General features: G+C 34.5%; 1 protein-coding gene across 17 annotated transcripts in view; it reads right to left on the bottom strand.

Moving 5' to 3' along the window:
- Robo2 (roundabout guidance receptor 2) overlaps positions 1-25,389 on the bottom strand; it is a 1,342,812-nt gene that overhangs the window by 111,147 nt on the left and 1,206,276 nt on the right. For 12 of the 17 annotated variants that reach the window (XM_017799977.2, XM_029567102.1, XM_029567103.1 and 9 more), the window contains exons 6-7: positions 21,108-21,235; positions 16,450-16,461 (exon numbers count right to left, since the gene is read on the bottom strand). In XM_017799977.2, the coding sequence (XP_017655466.1) occupies positions 16,450-16,461; positions 21,108-21,235 (140 nt within the window). The remainder of the gene's footprint in view (positions 1-16,449; positions 16,462-21,107; positions 21,236-25,389) is intronic. The other 5 variants (XM_008840496.2, XM_008840497.2, XM_008840503.3 and 2 more) reach the window with 1 other exon arrangement.

Raw genomic sequence — 25,389 nt, 5'->3', positions numbered from 1 at the left:
AAAAAAAACTTAAGATTGGTCTGTGTTATGTTTTGTCATGTTTTTCTAGAAATATTATGCATTTAAAATATATAATAATCAGTGTATAATTCTTTGTTTCTGTAAGAGCAAAAGGGAAAGTAATAATGTTAATATGAGTATTACCTTGGTGAGAAGTATTATGTAATCTAGCCAGTATCTTCATAAAAAATTAAAAACTCAGTTAAATGAAAATCAGTAATTTAACACACTAAAAAAAGCCACATATGCAGCACATTAGTACATTTGCACTACTTAAAGTGAAAAAAAAATTTAAATAAGCCCCAATAGCTCGCAACAGAAGCCTGCAGCCCCAGGAGCTCTATAGAGTCCTGCTTTATTTAAGTTTTAAAAAGTAATTACCAAGAATGCACTTGGAAGAATTATCAAACGAGAATATATAGAAGCACTTTTTTTCTCTATCATTCATTTGTTCTAGCAAAATTATTATGTATACTTGATATGTAGCTATAGATTTCCTCAAGTTTGATTTCCAAGCTTTTGAAAAACTTTTCTTTAAAGATTTTATTGTTTATTTACAGACATTTCTGTATGTTGCTTGTATGTTTATGTATATGCTTGCAGGTTACTTCAGTGGTGGGTAGAGAGCCTGGAGGTGCAGGTGATTGTGAGCATCCTGATGTGGGTGCTTATCAGGAACATAAGTCAGCAAACTCAGGTCCTTTTTTGTATGTGAATGATTAGATAAAATGTTTTCAGCTCTGTATCCTACAATTTACTAACAGCTTCTAAACTTCAGTTACGAAAATAAAGACAGGCAATTGACCATATCCATATATCAACTTTTCTGAGAACGTATGATTCATACATCCTTTCATTCCAAACATGTGGCTGACTGTAAATTATAAGACATTCTGCTTTGTACAGAGGATGAATTATAATTTGCAAAATGGCTACTGGCTATGGATTTTATTTCTAAGTAAACATATAAACAAATATAGCAGAATATTAGTGAATAGTTTTTCAAATTTCTTTTTTATTTATTTTTATTTTAAGTGTATGCATGTATTGTCTGCCTGTATGTAAGCACACCCATGTCATGCAATGCCTGTAGAGGACAGAAGAGGCCTTTGAATCCCCTGGAACTAGTGTTATGGACAGTTGTTAGCTGCCATGTGGGTGCTGAGATTCAAATCCTGTTCTTCTTCAAGAACAGCCAGTGCTCTTAACTGCTGAGCCATCTCTCCAGCTCCGGTGAATAGTTTTTAAATATACAGGAAATGTTTGGAGAAAAATAGAAGTGAACCCAAACATAACTCATGGTGAGGAAAGAAGTGTGATGCCAGGGATGGGTACATTATAGCTATGTTCCCAAACACAAGCTCTCACCCGAAGGAGAGGAGAGAGGTCACTGGGCATGGATAGCAGAGTATAGACTACAAGGAAGCAAACTGTGGGCCCACAATAACTAGAGGTTAAAAGACTTTCAGACTCAAAAGACTATTGGAAGGACTGGATAATTTATGTTAAAAGAGGTTATATATTTTTCCCCTGAAACATGCTTGCAAGGAAGCTATAATCAGACTTGACTTTCAGAAACAATGTTTTGGAAGCAATGTGGATGCTGATTGGAGATGGTGATTGAAAAGCAGCAGCAAAGGGCTGGAAAATCTTGGGAAGTTGAGAGGGAAACCTAGTTGAGAATTGCAGTGTATAACAGCAGCTAAAGGAAACGTTCCATTACTTATGTATACATACCCATATGAACACACAATAGTGATGGCCCGCACAAGTTCCATGTAAGCTCAAATCTAACAAAATCCTAGCGTAGATGTAGAGAAGTGCATAAGAAAACCCAATCCTACCTGAGGAGCTATTGGCAACCAATGGATGCTGGAAGTGCAGAGGTAACAAAGGAGGGTACAGATAAGGAAGGGGCTCTAAATATGATCAGAATATAATGCAACTTCCTCCTTTTTAACACTGGATATTTTATTGCAGTGGTATCATGTCTACTAGTCATTATTTCAGACATTGTGGATTTTATCTCTAGAAGTTCAACTTAGAACTTTAAAAAACACCTTCCATGTCTCTACTTAACATATTTAACTTTTATCTTGTTTAATAAACATATAGTATACAATTTAAAAAATTTCAACAGGGACTGGAGTGGTTAAGAGCACTGGATGCTCTTGGATAGAACCAGGGTTCGATTCCTAGTACCCACATGGCAGCTAACAAGCATTCATAACTACATTTCCAGGGGATCTGAAGCCTTTTTCTTACCTGTGCGAGCACTGACAGCACAGGTGCACCTACCTACATGCAGGCAATACACTCATACACATAAATAAAAATAATAAATAAAAAAAAAGATAAAAAAAGAGGAAACAAACATTTCCTGATCTTTAATTCTAACTTTTTAAAAGATCAATATCAAAATGCTTTATTTTATTTATTCTTTAAAAAAAATCTTTGCATGGGATGTTTGCATATAGTATATTTTTCTTCTATGTTACTTTATAAATATGCTACATCTCTAATGAATCCCATAACTTCTTATGAGCAGAACTCAAACCTCATGGCCCCATGGAACTGGAATTATCTTAGCATTAACTTAGCATTTAAAAACGTTGAAGCATTTTAACAAAGTTTAATTCAAAGACCTCGTTAATTTTTGAACGTGCCTAACCTCCTGTCACCTGACAGATGGACAACAGAAGGAGGAACAATTATTTTTCTTCTGTGGACTCCCTGCTCCGATCTATACTGTAATCTTTGAGAAGGAAGATCAGTTGCAGGAATTTATTTGTGGGGGGAAATGAAATGAAATAAAAGACACCAATAAGTCCTCTGGTAACACTTCAGAGTTTCAGCGTTCCTGCCCGGTGGTGAAAGCTGTTTGAGAGGAGTGCTGGGCCAACGGCACCAGTGGGAGAAAGCAGACCGAGAAGGTGTTTCATAAACAGTACAAGAGCACCAAGAGTGCTGTACATAAAATGGCCTTTCTGTGCGGGCTCTCATTAAACATAGAAAACACAATTGGGCCCTCAAGATGACAGTTCCAAACACTCACTTAAACCCAATGTGAATTAAAAAGATTGAGTTGCAAACTCCAGATAAATTGACTACTTACAGTTGCAATTCTCCTATATGTCTTTAAAACATAAAACTATAAAACATAATATTCATGCCCTTTTTAAAATCTGGAAACATGAGACAATTCTTTTGTAACTTTGGTCTACTAATCAGCTGGCTCAATCTGTCGAGCCATTAGACCTTATTGCTTTGGCCATAAGAAAAGATGTGAGGAAGCCGAGGGCCACAATTCAGTGTTTAATCAGCATAACTTCAAAAACAATAGCTTTAGAAGAAAAGATCATTGTGTGATTTCTGGAGAAGCAGACCCCAATATAAAAAGGTCAATTAAGATTACAGGTCTGCGGTAGTTCACTTGAAACTGTGTTTTGAGAATTTAAATACAATGCACAGTAAATTAGATATGATTTCCACTAATTTATGCTTTGATACTGCATTCAGCCCAAGCTGGCTTCAATCAAAGTCATGCTACAGCACAGTTATGCTAATGCCTGCTGGTGAGCCAGAGAGGGAGAAATGGAAATCAGATGGTTGAACATGAGTAGGATGCATAGGCCATGCTAAAGGTGGGCTTTGAGTTGAGGGGAGGGGGGACCTTAGAGGTTAATCACATCATGTTCAAGTTGTTTCTACAGGGAAATATCACTTTCTATGGCAACCATTAACATGGAGACGGTCATGCAGCAGTTATGTGCATTTGTATGTGTTATGTCGTAGTTACAGTCACACTCAGTTGCTGTGTCTCTTTGAGTATAATTTCATGCCCGAATGACTCAGCTTTTAATTTTGTAATAAACATTTTGAACTTGCTGATAAACTCAAGAAGACAATACATTTTTGCAACTTAATATAATTTGTTCATTAAATGATAATATATTCTGTGAGCATATTTAAAAAACCATCTCCATCTTTTGCTTGAGCTAAAGATTTGCTTAGGCACAACTTCTTTAACAGGATGTCAAAAATTAGTATTAATTGAGTGCTTACTAAGTGCCAGGGACCATGTTAAATCATCCACAAGGCATTATTAGTTTACTTAAAATTTAAACATTTGCATGTCTTAATTGAAACTACTCAACTATTTTAATGTAAAAACTGATGAGTTGAACTTTTTTTTTTTTTTTTCAGTCTTTTTGAAACAGGGTCACCCTGTAGCCCCAGCTGGCCTGGAACTCACTATGTAGACCAGACCAGTCTGGCCTCAAACTTACAGAGATCTGCCTGTCTCTGCCTCCCAAGTGCTTGGAGTACAGACATGTACCACCATGCCCGGCCTCTTCCTCCTGAGTTGAAATTTTTAAAGAAAGAGAAATTGATTCTTAAGCATGAAAGTGAGACTGGGGACAGGTTTGACTTTTGCTTTATTTCTGTGTTACACTTGGAATTACTATACATCAAACTGCTAATTTAAATTGACTCACTTCAAATCATAATCTGACTACTTAAGAATTTCTCATATTTAGTTTCAAACAAAAGACCAGAAATTTTTAAAAGTATTTTATTATTTTATGTGTATGAGTGTTATGCCTGCATGCAGGTAAGTGCACCCATGTCGTGCAATGCCCAAAGAAGACAGAAGAGGCTGTCGGATCCCCTGGAACTGGAGTTACAGACAGTTGTTAGCTGCCATGTGGGTGCTGGGATTCAAATCTGGGTCTTCTGCAAGAACGTCAGTGTTCTTAACTGCTGAGCCATCTCTCCAGCCCTAAGAGTAGAATTTTTTTAAGGCAAAAGATTCCAAATAATAATTTATTAGTCAAATACAGATTAAAAAAATGAACTTCTTGAGAGATGAGCCCATGAGAAGATGAAGCATGAATCTCTATATTGCTAAATTGATCCATATAACACAGTGTATTTCACGGTATCTATGGATGTTTCCTCCTTCTACTAGAAAAGCCATGCTGTTTGCATCCTTTAGCATCTCAGGGGACAAATGTTTCAAAAGAAAAGAACAATTAGATTCATGTTTTGAGATTAAAAAATGAAGTCTGGGCATCAAAACTAAAAACAATTGGAAATATGTCTGGCCAATCAGGAAGAGTTTTTCCTCTGCCTTGCTGACTCTGCACTGGGAAGAGAGGGAAGAAAATTCACAGGCATGTTTGAGTCCTTGTCACTGCTGTCCTTGAGGTAGCAAACAATACAAAATAGAGTTGAAGGGGAAATGGAGGCATCTGGACAATTTTTATTTCTGATGACACTGGGAATCAAAGCTAGGACCTTGCACATGGCTGTTGATTACTACTGAGCTACATCCCCATCCCTGGGATTTAATCTTTGGAAGAAATTCAGACACTCATCCATCCATGTAGCAGCACATCACACCATGGCATCCAGATACAGCTGGCAGAAGCTCGACCTTCTTAAGACCAAAGCAGGAAGGACAGAGCCATGAATTTGTACAGAAAGTCAGATAGAAAAGGAATGACACTATCATAGGATACCATGTCCCTAGTGCTGCATTTTGTCCTCCTGCGCTATCTCTTCACCTGTATCCAATCTTTACTAGGGCATGGCAATCTAATCTTATTTTAGGCATTGAGATAACCTCTGGACAAAACAGGAACGTTTTGAATTTGACATGCATTTGAATTTATGACATGAGAATTATGTAATTTCACGCATGATAAGAGCGTCTCAAGATGTTCAAGAATTTTAAGCTGCAATTTTCAATAAAGTATAATAAGCAAAAATACATGAGCTGTATGTTTTCCTCAAATATTGTTATTGTAATTGAAATAGCATAATCTTATTGTTTCTATGGTATTTGTGAGTAAACGTTCTTAAAGTATGTTTCTTCACCTCTTGATTCAAAAAACTTCAAGGCTTTTCAGTGTATGGCAATAAACTCTACTATGCTTATGTTTTAAATGTGTGCAAATGATTCATTCTTCTCCACATAACATTTTCACCAGCATAAGGTGACCCAATATTTTATTATCCTGTCTCTCAGGTCACCCATCTGGCTTCAGAATATAAACAGACCAGTTGACTCCTAGTCACTCATGGGCTTGGATTGTGTGTTTACTCTTATATCTACCCAACCTTGGTATCTATTTTATTATTCTTTGATTCACCTTGGAGACAAGGGTGAACCAGAACATACTTCAACCATGGACCTGTTTACCTTGTTTCTAACATAAGATCTTTTACTCACAATGCCTTGTCTCTCCATTTTCCCTATCTATGTGTCTTCCTTCCAGAGTTAAGTTGTAATGTCTTCCTCTTATGGAGAACCTATGTGATTCTTCACTGAAATGTTATCTTTATTTGCTGTAGAACATTCTCAGATTGTGAATTCTAAATGAAATAAATGCCCAGGAAGAATTTTTTGCATCTGACACATTTCCGGTGTCATAATAGATGGAAGAAAGTTAAACAAAATATGTAGTTTGAAAAATGGAAACTATCCTGGTAAATTCTGACATTCTGACACAGAATTCTACGGGCAGTGCCCTACACCAAAGTAAAAATTTATGAGACAAAGACTACAAGTGAATAGTCACTGTCTCAGAGGAACAGAAATGGTTGGATAAACATTTTGATTTTGTAGCAATCAAACCTAGAATTTCCTGAAAGTAATTCATTAAGATTAGACACCACAACAAACAGGAAGTCATTGCATTACAATGAAGTGGATACCAGGATCAGGGGTGGATGCTTAATCAAATGAAACATGAGTTATGATTGATAAATGATTAGTTTATCAGCTTATTAAGTTATATTTAATTTTCATTACTTAAACTTTTAGTTAATTTTAAAATAATGTGTTAATATTTGAAATGAATACATAATGTCAAAGTATTTGATTTGAAGCATATTAAGACATGATTCATCTCAGAAGAAGGAATGTATTTTTAATGGAAAATATAAATTAAGGATATCAAATTTAAAATAAGCATTTTTATAAAGCCCATGTAATTACATTTTGTTTGTCATTGTTTTCAAGGAATATAAATGATCAAAATGCCCGGTTACCTATTGAATCGACAGATCTTATGCCCATAGCAATTATTTTTCTAGAGGAATAATACACTTTAATAATAAAAATTCTTATTCCATGTAAAAATATTAGTATCTATAACTTGTCAATAAAACTCTATCTGCTTCTTCAGTGTCAAAGGAAAGGGCTAAATGGGTCACTGATGTTCACATACATGAATAGGATGATAGCAGTAATTCAGAGTCCTTAGTCTGCATCTATCTAGACTTCACGGTCTACTTTTGAATGGAGGTCTCACATACTTATACAATAGCATAATCATTTTTGTATGATTAAAGGCATGTTGCTTTTAATCAGACTCTCTCTAGAGTTTGGAATTACGCTTATGAAATGTGTTGATTATGGGTAGACTAACTATGGAGAGATTATATAGCACCTGAACCCTCTCTAATTATTCTCTGTAATTTAAAATCTGATGGTTAAAATAGGTGATAAGCTGGCTAACTATTAGCTAGTGTGACCATAAAACAGTAAATAGGTCTTCTAATTCACCACATAAAGCAAAGGTGTGAGTACTTCTACAGAGAGTAAAAGAAAGGGGGAGGGGGTTCATTAACCAGAAACGGGAAGGGTGAGTGTGTTTTAATAGAGAAACACCCACTATGTTCAACAGCACTCTGGTAGTACTTGCTTTCTTTGTGGCCACTGGCAATCTAAGCCATTCTGTTCCCTTAGTGAACTTGACAAACTGAAAGATTATGTGGGTGGAGCAATGCAATTTTCCATGTAAATAGTCTTCATTGGCCGGGCGTGGTGGTGCACGCCTTTAATCCCAGCACTCTGGAGGCAGAGGCAGACGGATCTCTGTGAGTTCAAGGCCGGCCTGCTCCACAGAGTGAGCTCCAGGACAGCTGGGGCTACAGGGAGATGCTGTCTTAAAAAAACCAAAAAAAAAAAAAAAAAAGTCTTTATTGAAAAACTTTCCTCTAATTCTATAATGATATTAAATATTTCTACATTACAATGACTATAACTAACTCAAAATAAATCTGAGTTGGACATGTCTATGGTTAGCTTTAAACTTTATTAGATTTCAGATTACTAAAGCAGATTTACTTTCAATTACAGGTAAGCAGAGGAAATTAAATAACTATAAGAAATTGTTCTGTTTCAACAACAAGTATCATGGAACATTTGAATCATGCACAAGCTACAAACCAAAAACTCCTAAAATATGCCAATATCTTTTGAAAATACCATTTTAAATTTCATTTTCCCATGGTATTCTGTCATTTACAATAGGTAACTTTGCTTTGCTTTTTTACTTGTCTTGATTAAAATATTGGCAATATAATGTGAACTTTTTCATTTTAAGGGACTGTTAATTTGAAAAGGAAATACTATTATTTATTAGATATTTTCCTGTAACATCAGACTTTATCTACATTAATCCTCAAGAAATGTTCTCACTGTTTACCAACAAAAGATTAATTTAAAGAGTGATGGAAAGAAAAACTCTAAATTGTCCTAAATCCTTTCACTGGGAAGGGCATAGTCCTCATATATGGAGTGGAAGACACTGGAAGGTGGAGAGTGAGGGGAAAATGGTAGCTTAAAATGGTTCTTCGAGTCAGTGGTAAGATAAGACATCATCTGTACTTAGTCTGCAGTCAACTTGACTGCACTGTCATGACAACTCTCCAGCGAAACCTGGAGGGCTGATCACATCCCATTATCTCATAGTTTTAAAGAAGAATTGTGGGAAGACACCAATCAGAAGATGTGAAAGAAAAAAAAAAACGTAACCAAGGAATAAATGTACTGCTACTGAAGGGTTGCTTAGTTAACGGGATTTAAATATGCAATTGCAATGTTTCTTAATAACATTAATTACACGCTTAGTAAGGCACCATCCTAACTCATTAGTGTTTTCTTTTTGTTGTATTTTATCTCCTACCAGCAGAATGGGGAGTATGCGTTTGGCCTGTTACTATTAATGTTGCTTAATCTTTTTATGGCACTATTTAAAGCTGCTTACACAAACATTTTCTAGGCAAGTATTACCTATGTATACATATGTGTATATCAAGTAAGTGCACAAACCTTTGGCATGCCCCTATCATGTGTGTTATGATACACCTAAAGACAGCAGCAAGCCTAATGCAATAATTACTAGCAAAGAACTAAGATTATTGCATATCCAATTAAAACAATAGTGCCAAAAATCCAGGAATTAATACTAGCCAAAAGACTATAAAGGTTTTCAGAAATATTTTAAATCAAATTTTAATTGAATTTTCCAGTCTATATATCTTTAATGAATATAATTATGTGCTGATTCCCTGAGAAAACTTTAATATGTTTAAGTAATATAGTAATGCAAATATACATATATGATCTCTCTGTAAAGTATATTACATTGTTAAAGTGTTTATCTCATAATACTTGTTTAAAATTTCTATGATTCTAAGATTAAAGTTTTGGCTTTCTTAAAAAGTGTGCCTCAAGCTGGGCATGGTGGCACACTCCTTTAATCCCAGGATTTGGGAGGCAGAAGCATGCAGATCTCTGTGAGTTCAAGGCCAGCCTGGTCTGCATAGTGAGTTCCAGGACAGCTGGGGCTACAGGGAGACCCTGTAAAAAAAAAAAAAAAAAAAAAAAAAAAAAAAAAAAAGTGTGCCTCAAATGTTAAGGTGATTATTCATCTTATAATGTTTGGCAGCTAGACCATTTATCTAATTTATATATTTTTGTGATATGATAGAATTCTTTAAGGAAAAATTAAAGCATGTTGTTTTGGTTTTTTCCTATGTGTACATACTACAAAAATAATAAGAATTTTAAGTTTTGTGTACTTAGTGTAAGATAAAGTAGTAAAAGCTTGCTGCTCCATTTCACTCCAAAGAACACAAGAGAAGAAATTAGTGAGAAGAGAAAGAAAACCATGCATTAAAAAGAAAAATTCCTGCCAAAGAGCCTAGTATAGAGGAGAATGAGGATGCATGCTGGATGTCTATGGATCTAGCCTCTGTCTTTTTCAAGTCTGGTTTTGCAGAAACTATCTTTCAGCATTGCAAAATGCTATTGTTTGATTCTGTGATTATGACCTGGAGTGAAGTGTGAGTCTTGGGGAAACAAGAGTCAGGACTGCATAGACAGCCAACTAAAATTAAGAAGGCAGGCAGAATTCTAAAATGATGCCTATGACCTTTACTTCCTGGAGCTGTTTCTATGATTATATTAGGCTACAAATGGATTTTTAAAAAATGTAATTAAGGTTATTAATCAGTTGACTTTAAGACAAGGATACTAATGAATTGGGCCTAAACTGATCATCAAACATCACCAAATAAGCATACTTCCTATAGCTATTCCTAGTAGGTGAAGTCATAGAAATATGAAGCAAAACACATGAAAAAATTAAGGTCCTTCTGGCAACTCTGAAGAGTGTATAGGGAATGTAGGAACATGCAAAGCAGTCTCTGAAAATTGTGAGTGATCTGGCCCAGCAGTGGAGGCATTGGGACTTCAGAGTACACCTCAAGAAATTTAATTCTAATGATACAGCCTGAGTAAAATGAGAAGTGAAGTCTTATTTTTTTAATTGTGTGTGTGTGTGTGTGTGTGTGTTGTGTATGTGTGTCTATGGGTGGGTTGTTATTCCCTTGTGTCCACAGGTGCAGGACAGACTTTGATTTCAGTGTGATCCTCTATCACTCTCCACCTTATATTTTGACACAAAGATTCTCACTGAATATGCAGCTTACTGATTGGCTAGGAGCCAACAGAAACAGGGTGTTTTTTTGTTTGTTTGTTCTTGTTTTTTTTTTTTTTTTTAAGTGCAACAAGGAAATAAGGAAAATGGAAAAAAAATAAGGAAATGAACCATGTTTAATTAGAAATGTGTGACTTGCACTGGGGAACCCCTGGGAACACTGACTTGACACAATGGGACTTAACAGGGATGACAGAATATATGGTCTCCAGTCGGGGGGCTATGGGTGGGTGCCGGTGGGGATAGGGGTATAAAGATGATTAAGATTTTTTGAGATGTTCTGTATGAAATACACAAAAATTTAATTAAATTTTTTTTAAAAGAAGAAATGTATGATCATTGTAATAGAAAGAAGGTTGTGGTCAGTCAGCATTAAAAACATTTTAAACATAATATGATGTAAGACGGATACCTGAGCAATTATTGCAGGGAACACGATAAATATATAATGTGAACAAAGACAAGCCATCACAAATAATGTATTTGATGAAATGAACAGAAATATTAGAAGACAAAACAAAATAAAGCAAAACCAGACATTTTGAAACAAAGTTAGTTAAATCATAATCTTGCCAGGTATGGTGGCCCAGCCCATGCTTTAACTCCCCTCACTTGGGAGGCAGAGGCTGGAGGATCTCAGTGAAATAAATCAAGGTCATTCTTTTCTAACACAGCAAGTTCCAGGCCTGCTGGGATACAGGGAGACCCTGTCTTACACACAGACACACACACAGACACACACACACACACACAAGAAAGATTAAGGGGACTTGTGTTATCTCATATATATTAGATATAGAATGGTCAAGACCAAAGTATAATTCATTAAAAGCACTAAAAAAGAATCACATGAAGATCTTACAGCAAAAGACATGTTCAGTCAGGAGCGAAAAGTGTTCAGGAAGCTTCAGACTTCAGTAGACTACCATTCAATACAAACACAAAAGAACCTCTTCATCAGGTTATAAGAAAGTATTATCCAATAGGCAGACTGCGAAGCATACTGGGCTAAGATCAGAATAGCATGAGAATTAACCCATGCTTGCTTTTTACTTAAAAATCAGCACAGCCAAACATTTCACATGCTGAAAAAATTGTTGGAATTTACAATATATAACAATGCATTTTAATTATGTAATCAATAAATATGTATAAATGAAAAAGAGCCGCTTGGTAATAATCAATTGGGACTTTACATGAAGCTGCTAATTAGCACTGATCACAGGAAACACCATGCCTTGAATGAGGGAGAAGAGCACCTCAGGCCATCAAGCGACAACTTGTGCAAGGAGGAGAGAAGGCAAGGAATCAATTTGTAGATCTCCTCAAACACACTCAAGACATTTTTTTAGGGATCTTTTAAAATGATATGTAGGAATTACATGTTTTCTCACTTAAACAACAACAACAAAATATTTCCATTATTAATTTCCGTGTGGTACATCAAATTTTCTAAATTTCAAGTTTGGATGGAATATGAAAGTTTTCGAAAGACCTCACATGTTCTTCTCTAAGTCGTGTCTCATTTATAACTCATCCTGAGTAAATTTTTCAATCATTGTCTTTTTTATTGGAATTTTCAGTGCCCTCAACAATCAAATATTTTACAGCATGCTATAATTGAGCTTCATTACAATGCATAAAACAAAACTTGATAAATTGAAGAAACTAAAAATTTTTTGCATTTAAACATTTAAGCAAGAAAAATATGTCCATAGAGACTTCTGCTTAAAATAGAGGCTGTTTCTTTAAAATAAACATAAATTTAATCATTAGGTCTTTATCCCCCAAAACGTATGATTCTCAGTGTTTATAAATACTTGCATTGGCATATAATTCTATCAAAAAGAAACAATTTTCCTTACTGACTTGGTAAATGCTTGGTAAAAGTTTCCATAGTTATATGTTGTCAGTTTTTAAATTTATATTTTAAATCAGTTTAAATTGAGACACTGATTTTCCTTTCGATACTTGAAGCAATCAGCAGCTAGCATATGGTGCAGAAAACACAAAACGGTGGAGGGCTCAACTTCACAAGCAAGGCAGCTGGTAGATCTGACAGTTCTTTTCCAAATTACTCATCATGTTTTGAATTGCTGCTAGGAAAAAATGTGTTGCCCCTCTCCAAAATAGATGTTCTTTTTTATTTTTATGCTTGAGAAAGACTTTCAACAAGAAAATAAGACAGATGGGTATAGGAAGTAAGATAGGTTCCCTACTGGGACCATTTTCTTATTATCAGTTCTCTCCTCAGAAGAGATTTCCAAATAAACAAATTGACACTTCTTCATTCATAGCTAACCATGCCCTCGAATGCATTTTTAGTTTTTGTATGAAATATCTCTTTAGAGTAGTAAAAAGTCTAACACGAAGAATTGGAGACTTTATTATCGAAGTGGCATTGGCCTGGACTCTGAGCTACCCAACAAACAGGATGATTAGAACCTCTTTCTGCAAGGTTGCTAGCATTGCAGTCGAATGAATATGATCTGGAATGTTTTTTCCTCTAAGGACAAGTGTGCATTTGTTCGCCTTCCAAAATATGTTTTACAGAAGAAATCTTACAGACCACATTTTTAGAGAATCTCAAAAGCTACAGTCAAGAATGGATGTAATTCCAACTGTGTATTGTGTAGAATTGCAAGTTAGTTTAGTTTTGTTCTGTTTTAAACCCAGATTAAAACTCTTCCTCCTAAAAACACCTCCTAAGTAAAGTGTTTGGATAAACTAACATTTTTGGGTTTTCAATAATTTCCAAATGGCACTTTCTACGTAGACCAACCACCAAGAAGTTTCATTTTCTATAACATAGTGATTATTTTCTGAAGCTTAACTACTTCAGAATTTGAACTTGATTTCTAATGTTTTTTAAATACTTTCCATAAGAAGTATCTAAGGAATTGTCTCTGAACTCTATATCTGTTTAAAATTTCTTCACCTATTTTGTAGTAGAGTTAAAATATATATTTTCCCTTGCTTTTTTTTTTGATGTCTCCTTTGTACAGTACCTGTCATGCTATCTCTAAGATCTTCAAATTGAAAAACTTTTGTTTGAATTCAGTAACATATTTGAGTAATGATGCAGTTATAATTATCTGAATATTTAATTCATTATTGTTACAGGCTTGTACTTTTTAGTCCTATAACAAAAGTTTCCAATATCTAGAACTCCAGTGAAGCAGTAGATTCATTTCTTCATTGTCAGTCTCTTCTTATTAATCCAGTAAAAATGTATCTAACTTTCAGTTGCTAAAGTTAATAGTAGTTGTCATGTTTAAAGTATAGTTCTTCATACTTTGGAGCATTGTCATATGTCATTCTAGACAGATTTATGAAATGACAGACTTTCCAAGAATAAAGTCTAATGTGTCAAAAGCCATTCTTTATTTCCAGTCCGATGGGAATTTAAGAAATTGTTTCGAACAAGGGTAAAAATTGGAAATAACTTTTGAAATTTCTTTCAAGTGACAGATATATCTCAGAATACTGAACATGCCACTTTTTAAAATCAAAGTTCTTTTTTCTTTGTTTAAAAGTTTTAAGTGAGTTACAAAGTATGACAATTGTTATATTCTCTGAGAACTTGTAAAATAATATAAATTAAGTGGTCATATTGTATCAGTAAATGGTATCTATACATCAAGATCTATAATTTAAGTGTAATCTTTCTGTTCACTTAAAAGTGCTGGTTATGGGGGCTGGAGAGATGGCTCAGCAGTTGAGAGCACTGACTGCTCTGCAGAGGACCTAGGCTTGATTCCCAGCACCCACATGGTAGCTAACAACTGTCCTAACTTCAGTTCCAGGGGATCTGATTCCCTCCTCTGGCCTCAGCAGGCATCACACGATACAGGTGCACTTACATATATGCAAGTAATACACAAATACACGTAAAAAAATGAAAACTTAAAAACACAAATGGGTCAGTCTACCTAGTTCACAGAAGCTGAGGGGAAATCTAACAAAATGGTCATCTAGCAGAGAATCAGCTCCTGAATGGCCATGTAACAGACTGTCAGTTCTAGAATGGTCATTTAGAAGGGCATCAGTCCAGAAATAGCTATATACTAGAATATCAGCTGGTGAATGGCCATTTAGTGGGACATTTACTCCAGAGTGGCCAGGGAGTGTAACATCAGCTCTGGAATATGCATTTAGTATAGTGTCAGCTCTCCTTTTTCTTTTTCTATGTTATGTCATTCTTAGCAATTCTCTTCTAACATTTAGATATCGTTCAATTGTAACATCATTAAAATGAATTCCTATAAATGCAAGGAATGAACATTAAAAATTATAGGTACCTCTCTTTAATTTTCAAACATGAATTGGGAAAAATATTTTTAGAAAAAAAATCTTGCAATTCATAGTTTAATTAATTTTAAACCATGACTCTGTTGTTAAATGTGAGTATGCAAAAGAATAAATATATTAGAAAATTGATCCAAAAATTAGCCGATATTTTTTAAATAAATGTTTTGTTTGTATGATCCCTGTTAAACTATTCCATGCAACAGCTTTGAGAATATATGCTCTAGCCTGCATTTTACAGAAGAACTGATGATTAAAAGATAAAAGTGTCAAGCAAGACAAGAGAGTACTGATAAAACTGCATATGAGAATTTATAACCAGGAACCAAAGTTCTGTTTACTGTATTTGCTTTTGACATAAGAAGATACTGTATAATAATAGGATCCATGAATGTTTTCACCAAAGAAATGAAGATGTTATGAGTTTGGAACAGTTCATATCAAATATCAGCAATGTCAAGCCAGTACATTAGAAAACTTTTGTAACTAGAAGAATAATTTATTAAATCATGAAAATTGTGTAATCTATTAAAGTATAGTTGGGTATCTTTTAAAAAACTGAAATCATTCAGTCATTTATATAGTCATTTTTGTTCCCTATTAATTTAACAAAGATTTATTTTATTTAAACATGTTATTGAGAGGTAATGCTAAACTTTAAGAGATTATTAAATTGATGAATTTGAACATATTTTATCATTAAAATATTCACAAATAATTAGCACTTTATGCAAGCACACTGTATTCGATTTTTCAAAAACAAAGTGAAAATGTGTTACTAACCTATACATACTAAGTTTTCATGCCAAAGAATGCACATCCCCCCTTCCTCTACACTAATGGTACAAAGTTACTTATAATAACTGAAAGCAAATTCCTATTACATTTTTCTTAAGTAGCAAAGAAGAGGAGAAAAATACCCCAACAAGCCAGGAGCCTGGGTAGCTTAAAATAAAATAAGCAATAAAAGTAATAGAGCATCTTAATTTAGCTTTTAACCTTTTACCTTAACTAATATCAAACATAGCCTATTATTTTATACCTATACAGGAAAAAAAGGAAGCATATCTTTCTCTTTGGGAAAAGTCAATAGTCTTATTACCTTAATCATGTTTTATTTTACCTGAAAGTTGACACTAATTTATTGCTATGTTGAGAAAGTGATTATAAAAAAAGATTTATCAAGAAGTGGAAAAGCTAGGAGCCACTGTTATGGTAGATAATTCTCAAGAAACATTTTAACATGGGTGGGAAAATACACAGTTCAGTCAAATGCTACTATGCATGGATTATGAAACATTATGCAAAGCCATGCTAAATGGGTAGAAGGATGGTTACTTACCAACAGGGCGAACTGTAGACATTACAATGGTGTGGTGAGAACATAAAAAAGAAATTTAAAAAAAGAAAGAAAAGAAAATTATCAGAATGCATGATGTGTAATGTTACTTTAAGTATGGACATAAGAGTGATTTCTAGTCTCATAATTCAATTATGAACAGAATGTCTGAGTTGGATAAAGCTGAAAGTTATCAATATAATTCTAAGAAAAAAGTTATTTTGAAGCTCAAGACGAACTCTAAGCATTTCGAGTCTTACCATCAACACTCAGTTATTATTTCAAAGACCTTGAGTTAAAAAGACTAACACTACCCCAGAGTCAAGATCATGCTGAACTATTATTTATGTCACAATCTAGCAAACGTCAGGTCTGAAAAACTGGTCTCATTGCCTGATTTAAATAGCAATTAGACTGTAAGCATGGTTAGCCAGAACCATTACAAGGACAGTAGAAAATCCCCTGACACTGCTAAGTTAAGATCACATCACTTTCCATCCACAGAAAGAGTAGATGGGGACTAAACAATAGATGGGGACATGCTTGGGGATTTCAGCTCAGTAGCTCCCTAACCACTGCTATGCTTTTTCCTTCTATAGGTAGAAGCAATGAGTGACAGCTGGTTCTTGTTCACAGTGACAATGGTTTTCAAACTCCCACTTCAGCAAATTGATATTTTTTAAATGATGCCATAACTTTCAATTACTAAAATTCATAGTAATGTCCTGCCCTTTCTCTTAAAAACTGAAATATTAAGAGAGACATATGAGCTTAATATTTTCTTTAAAAAATAATGTTAAATCAGTTTAGTTGGTCAACAATTTCATATAGAAGCAGTAAACAAGATTTAAAAAGCAGATGCTCCATCTCTATATAAGAAGATATATAATTAAAAGCAGTTGAACTTTAGGAAATTTTATAATTAAAATACAAGCCTTTTTTTTTAATCCAATAGGTATTTCACCCATATCCTATAGATATAGCCCTAGAACATAATAATGGGTTTCTAGAGCAAGATAAGAATAGGTGTCCTTGATGTCAGCCTTTTGGGCATAAAAAGATAGATAAAAACATTCAGAGCATGTGAGTATGTGTGCATTCATTCAACACATGCATCATAATACTGCATTTGTGTAATCTCCACTGTCTTTTATTTCCCAGCATTCAAGGGAAATGAGGTGACTGTAGTGGTAGTATGAGAATTCTGGGTTGATGGCATATATGTTTTTACGGGAATCTTGTTATAGCAAAGGAAATAAGAAACTACCAATGTGTCATGATTTTTTTCTTTTATGTAAGGGGATGGATAGAAGAATCCAAGAGCCATAGCCAAGTAAAATGCAGATAAGATTAAGATTGCAAACTGTGCTGTATCCCCACTCAAAAATTTCTCTTATTGGTTCAGTATTCACTAGGAGAAAAAAAAAACTTTCGATTTTGACATGTTTGCTAATTTAGTTGCCATTTCAAGCTGGATTACAAACATAATTCTCTAGGAAATGTTACATATCTTAAAGTTATGATGTGAAAGAAAAAGAAGAAACTGTGGTGGGAAATCATGTTGAAATAAATAAAATGTGTTTCTCTTTCACAGAAAATTGCAGAACAAGACGGTTTGTTGTCTCTAAAGACCGCTTTTCCAATTAAATACTTTTTATGTGAATCCATGAAGTAACAACAAGGGAAGGAAAACTGTCTACATACATTCAGCTTGCATTTTTAAATAATTTTCAACATTTGTTTTTAAAGGTAATGAGTACTTTTATTTACTCATGGGGGGATACATTTTCTTATTTACTAAACTGGTTTCTTTCTAAGTTTATGTTTGCCAAGCCCACTAGAAGATGCACTTGATAGTAAGCATCATCTTACAGTCTATTTTTTAACCATAATTTTGAAATGGAGAAAGAAATATGAAAAGAGCTCGGTTTCAAATGTAGATTATTAATTTCTATTAAAGTATCCTTTATTGGCTAACATGAATATCATGGTACAATTTCAGTAGAGACATCGTAATAAAACTGCATGTCCTTTTTACATAGCAGCATTTCATTGCGAAAGTCAGCAGGTGGATGTTTTCAAATCAGTGAATTAAACTCGTGTTCCTTCATTAAATGGACAAAAATGGGCACAGCCTCATGGGGTACTTGACCCCATTCTAATAAAACAATTCAGTGAAACAGTGAACATTTTATTTATATGCCTAGAGGAAGGAACACAGAAAAAAAAGTCATAATTTTATCCACATTAACCACTTGGCATGAGAAAATCTAACCTAATGTTAAGCCATGTTTTTAAATATTTTTCTGCACATTATTTTGTGCTATGGAGATATACTATTATTGTTGTTCTTCTTATTTAACCTTGATTGTGAGGTTTCAGTCCTAGATGAGTGATAAATTTATACCACAGAGAAAAAATTAAATTTATACCACATTTTTACCTAAGTCCAAGAAGAAACCATTCAGAATTTGCTAATATGTTTTAAATCCCTTTTAAAAAAATGTTCTATATTTGTTTTGTAAGTTAGCTTCAAACATACATGCATGAGGAGCTTGCTTTATTAAATTAAACACTAAACCTGAAATTTTCAATAAATTATTAAATTAGCCTGAGAAAGATCTTAAAGGCAAACAGACCACTTCTTTAGTCTAAATACTCAAGCTTACAAGGGATACTGTTCCCTTTATTAACAACTCCTCACATGTTCTTAACATTTGTTTAATCAGCAAATATTTTTTTGAATAGAATGTTTTTTGGTTGGCTGTTTAGTTTTACCTTATTCCTTTCAAACACACACACACACACACACACACACACACACACACACTTTGGAGATGATTTGGTCAAATGAATTGTTTTCCCAGTAGCCTACCTAGTTAAAAAACAAACATTTAAAATAATGCACAGGACATGCAGTTTAGAGTGCAGAGTTTCATAAGTCACTAGATTTCATTCAGAAGAAATCACTAGGTATATTTGGTTCAAAAACAGGCAGGGCCCTTTATGACTTAACTAATGAAGAGTGAAAATGTAGATAAGCAACTAACACCAAATTTGCATAAATATGCTTTGATCTCTGTTCACACTACAATAACTAGAAGAGAAAAAAATGATGGCTTAGGTGGAATAGGAACAGGAGAATTGAAAAGTAGAGGCAGCATCTTTATCCCCCAGTATACGGATGCTTGCTTCTTGTTAGTTATCTGGAGACAAACAAATTTTGTGAAGTCATGTCTTATAAGATGGAGGAGCCACCTGAGAATTCCTGTCCTATTTCATGCAAACTCAAACTCCTCGAAAGGCTTTTCCTTGTTCATAAAAATCTTCTGTTAGCAAAGCTGTACCTGGGTACAAGGTATGACAAGAAGGAGATGCAACTGAATTGGATGAAGACTCGCAGCCAATCTCCTTTCTTGGGAGGATGAGAGGAGGCAGTCAGTGGTGGGTGGAGGGGTGAAAACTGAGCAGGAGATGCACTGGTTTATCTTGGTGAGTGAAAACAATGGCTTGGCAACGTCTACTAAGAATGTAGAAGTGCTCCATGTCTTAATGACAGTTCTTTTAACATTGGAATACATAATGCAAGCTCCTGTGAAGGCAATGTTCCACTAGGAATATAGTTAATTCATTCTAGAGCACTGTGGGGTTTAGTAGTGCTTTCTTTCACTTATAAACAATTCCACTGAGAAACCAACATTATCTCCTGACTGGAAAGTACATAACACCCAGAAAATTGCAAGTTGTTAAGGAACATTCCTCACTACTTTAAGGCCAATGAACTTCAGAAATAGCTCCCTTAATTAGACTATCAGAGTGCGGTGTCTGCTTATCACCTTCTGAATCATGGCTATTTTTGTTTGTTTGTTTTTTTAATTTATATTTTTCTTCACATTGTTTTTTCTGAATGCTGAAATATGCAAACAAAAACAAATAATTTTAAAGAGCACTCTCCCAGTATAAAGTGCCAAACTGGTGAACAGAGAACATTAGAATGCCTTAGAAACTGCTAGTATTTAAAAGCAGTAAGTTGTTAAAAAGCAATAGAAACAAAGGCTCTTAGTATACATCTTTCCTATTTATAGGATTAACTTTTCTGTACTGGAGAGACGACTTGGCAGTTAAGAGCACTGGCTGCTCTTGCAGAGGACTGAGTTTGGTTCTCAGCACCCTCATGGTGGCCAACAACCTTCTGTAACACCAGTTTCAGGGGAATCTGACTTCCTCTTCTAACCTCTGTGGCCATTGCACAACTCATGTGCAGTTACATATGATGCAGGTAATACAGTTATACACATAAAGTAAAAATAATAAAAAGAGATTAACTTTCAACCTTATAAACTATTTAATTCAATGCATACATGCTACTGTTTAATGTATTGTAAATATTCCATTTAAACAATCATTTTATTTCAAATAAAGGCATAAAACCTAGGCATTTATTATAATAATAAAATAGAGTAATCTACTCTTTTATTCTGAAATAGTCTCTTGCTGTGTAGCCCAGGCTGACCTCAAATTTATGATCCTTCTGTCCCTGCCTCTTGAGTGTTAGAATTCCACCATGCCTAACAGCTCCTATTATTTTGGTGAGTGAACTCACCAAATTAACAAGATATTACTGACCTGGTTCAAAGCAATCTGAGTTATAAGTCTCTTACCTCGAACAGTGAGGGTAGCGGAGGCTTCAACTTTTCCCACTCGGTTCTCAGCAATACACATATATGTACCTTCATCTGTACTCACGGCCTTTTTAATTCTCAGGGTATAATCATCTTTGATGTCATACCTATGTAGAATGGGAGCTGGCTTTATTAAATAGCATTGGTCATATACATAATAATACATAAAGAATAAGCTTCATGTTCTTTTTATATACATTTTACAAAAACATTCAATATTTGGTCACAAAATTATATTTATTTAGAACACAGTTATTTCTAATAAGTGTTTTCATTTTATAACTGATCATTAATTGCTTAGCAGCAATCCATGCTTTCTATATGTGTACAGAACTTTCTACTTTAAAACTATAAAGATGCTTAGTGCTGCTCCTGTGTTCCCTGTGTTCAGGACTCAGTGTATTGCATATAGTGTATTTATAAATATATGTATGCATGTATGTATGTATATATAATAATAACAATCAAAGAAGAGGATGACAGATTGAGAAGGAGTGGGGGAGACATGGGAGTAGTTGGAGGAGGACTGGGAGGGATGGAAATAATGCAGACTATACTCATATACAATATTCACAAGAACAAAAATAAATAAATAAAATCTACCAAGCACAGGCTTTCCAATTTGACCTGTCTTTGGTAATGCTCCACTAATAAGGAACCATTACACATTTCCAATTTTGGTGACTTTTGTTTTATTATTTTATAAGTCACACTGAGTTCAATGATGATATCTCAAGTAATCTGACCACAAGAAATCGAAAACATATTAAAGGAGAAAATATTTGTCTTGTGTTTTAGGAAACTGACGAAATGAACATGAATTAAATGGATAAAGAAGGGAAATGGCTTTTTCAAGCACCAAAATTAACAATTCAAATAATATAGAGCAGTCTGCCTTTCTTTTGATGTTTGCTGTTCTGTGTGCATATGCATCTTTTAAGTACCAATTAATGTGTTGATGAGGTTGTGTAGGGTTTCAGAATCTCTCAAAACAAACTCTATCAATATTTTTATCACTAAATTTCTATAATCAATGTTAACTGTAGGAACTTCACATTTTTACTGACCTATATATACTTTATTATACATGTACTTCATTGTATACATTATATACATTTCAATGTATATATTTCATCATATACATTTTTACTAATCTATATATACTTCATTACAATTCTCTTATCAGACATACTTAAATTTGTCTTGACTTTCTTTAATTCATCCAGAATAAATTGTAAATGCCTAGGGCATTCTTTGACACAAAACAGCTACTCAGTAACATAGTAAAAATTTTATATATGATTAGTATGTAGAAGGTATTGCCTACTTTACTAGTAGTGGGATGGTTTTCATTGTGAAATCAGCCCAATTCAGGCTTTTACAAAGGCAGCCATTCATGCCAGGTTTGATTAATGACAGTTGTGCTATCCTGGGCTATCAGTCCCCAATGTAGATATACCTTATTTCTTCCGATATGTAATACTGCAGAAAAATGCAACCAAATCAGATTTGGCCCCTGGACAAAATGTGTGATCATCTCTATACCATGAATTCAGATTGCTTGGTGACCAGCTGTTACAAAATAGAGAAAGAAACTCTGCTTTATTGCGGGGGTTTTTTCCCCCCTGGGGGAGGAGGAGGAAAAGGAAATTGAATTGTGCCAAAACCATTATCATCTGTTCAGCTAAATAATAAACAAAACAAAGTAAAACTACATTAATATTTAAAACAACAGTTTTTCTACAAGGTGCTGTTTGTGTGTGTGTGTGTGTGTGTGTGTGTGTGTGTGTGTGTGTGTGTTGATATTTGATGAATAATCCTAAAAGTGTTTCAAAAGAGAAATATTGCTGATCATTATTTTAGGAAACAAAGTGCTACATTCTAAAAAACACTTTAAATTTTAAATGAAAGAATCTATTTTATTTCTTCCTCATAAAGAAACCTACTGACATAAATAATGAGAGAAATTCCTATAAATCTAAACTAAAAATGAAAATATCAGGACTTGAAATTTTTATACCGTAACCATATTTTATCCATTCTCATATGCTGGAATTCCCAATGTATATTGGCCTCTAGGGTAGAAAGCTCTCATGATTTTCTGGCTTTTATAAATATATTCAAATAGCTAGGGACCCCAAACCTTTTACATGGATATAGAATTAGGGAGGAGAAATACAAGGACTGTAAGTCAAATTTTCTACAATAACCTGGAATTTTCTTATGCTCAAAACTTGTATAACCCATCATGTTGTTTGAATTATACAATGACTCTGTAAAGCTTCTGGATGGCAATTCTCATCTCAAAAGCACTTTTGTTTTCATAGAAGGAAAATTTATTTTCTCAATCTCTTTGCATTTTGAAATAACCTAGTACTTGTTATAAGATTTCTGGCCACACTTCCAGGACAAGTGTTTTGTATTAGCACTTAATATTTTATTATGCTTCTGCTCTATTAAACATTAAGATGGCTAGCCGTAAAGCTATGATTTGAACCAGGGGATGTTTAATGTCTGTGAAAGCAAATAGTGTTTTCTACAGTTATTTTTATTTTTAATTATGTGGGTATGTGTCTATTTGTCTGTGAGTTTATGCCTGTGAGTTCAGGTGCCTGCGGAGGCCAGAGGCATAAGGTCCCCTGGAGTCACAAGTGTTGTGTGCTGCCTGGTGTTGGTTCTGGGAATCCAAGTCAGTTCCTCTACAAGAGAACTCTTAGCCTCTGTGCCATCTTTCTAGCCATAGCATAAATTTGTTTTTCCATTTAAGGAAATTTAAAAAGTTTGTTTTCAATTTTTTAAATATGTCCACTGAATCCCAAAGAGCTGAAGATCACCTTATGTCTTTTTGACTGTTTCTGAAAAAAACAAGGCCTATAATAATAGACCTCCCACAATTCAATGAAATTGCACTATAGACCCTTATATACTAAAAAACTATCAAATGTTCTACTGTCCTTTTTTTAAAATAATTTTTTAATTTATTATTTTTATTTTATGTGTATGCATGTATTGCCTGCATGTAGGTCAGTATACCCATGTCATGCAATGCCCCCGGAGGTCAAAAGAGGCTGTCGGATCCCCTGGCACTGGAGTTACAGACAGTCATTAGCTGCCATGTGGGTGCTGGGACTTGAACCTGGGTCTTCTGCAAGAACAACCAGTGCTCTTAACCACTGAGCCATCTCTCCAGCTTCTACTGTCCTTTTAACAAGAATAAAAGCCCTTTATTAGCCTTAGGAATTTATTAACTGATTATGGAGATATACATCGCTGTGTCACTGTGAATGTTCATGTCACAGACATGGAATACAGCCATTTAGAACTTAGGGACAGGACTGGGGCTTCAGCCAGGCTTGAACACTTGTCTAGCATGACCAAATACTAGACTTTGATCATTGGCACTGCCCCCCCAATAAAACTCACAAAAAACAACAAAAATGCTCTCAATGACAGTAATTGTAAATTCCTTAAAATTTTTAATGCAAGCATTCATTTCCTCAACTCCTTCCCCGAGAAAATTAGACCTCTTTCACTATTTGACAGCCAAAAACATGGAAATGGCTTAATTTTTCTAAAAGCATCTCTTTGTTAATAGTTGTTTAGGCAGTATCTTTTCATAGACAAGACTTGAAAAGTCCACTCTGAAAACTCATGTATGCTCTTCTACTAACCTAAATCACAGAGAGGTTCTTATCTGTAGTATTCAGGGTGTACCCCAAAGGTGAGTTCTTAGATCACACGAGTAATACAGATCTCACATTTATTGGTCAAAAATTGAGCCACTCCTAGCACCAAATCCTTTAAAATTCCAGGTCCTTTTAATAAGATGATTCTATACAGCAGTCCCTCTGCATGAAATATCTACCATCATCACAACTTCCACTGAGCCTGACCGCTAAACATAGTCACAATTGGGCTTGTTGACAGTTATGCTCATTCATTAAAGGAGTGCCAAGCTGGGTCATTGGACCTTCACCTGAGTATACATCCACTCTTCCCAGCCAACTAGTCGAGCCTTGGAAGATAAAAGAAAAGTGAGGAAGAACCCAATAGAGGGATGCTTTTGGAAGCCCTTGTCAAGAAACTCCAATGGACTCTCATATGAACATTTGAACATTTCCCTGTTCTGACTTTTTCTAGTTCCCTGTTTAGAACTTGTAATGCTAATTACTCTTGCCTTTGCTTCTCCTTCACATCTCCCATTCATGAAAGGACTTTCTTCTCCTCTTAGAGATAAGAGTTATGTAATTTGATAGTCTTT

Source organism: Nannospalax galili, unplaced genomic scaffold (assembly GCF_000622305.1).
Source record: "Nannospalax galili isolate Female #2095 unplaced genomic scaffold, S.galili_v1.0 scaffold439, whole genome shotgun sequence".
Taxonomy (NCBI): domain Eukaryota; kingdom Metazoa; phylum Chordata; class Mammalia; order Rodentia; family Spalacidae; genus Nannospalax; species Nannospalax galili.
Note: the sequence above shows the minus strand (reverse complement) of the source record. Positions and strands in the feature narration are given on the sequence as shown.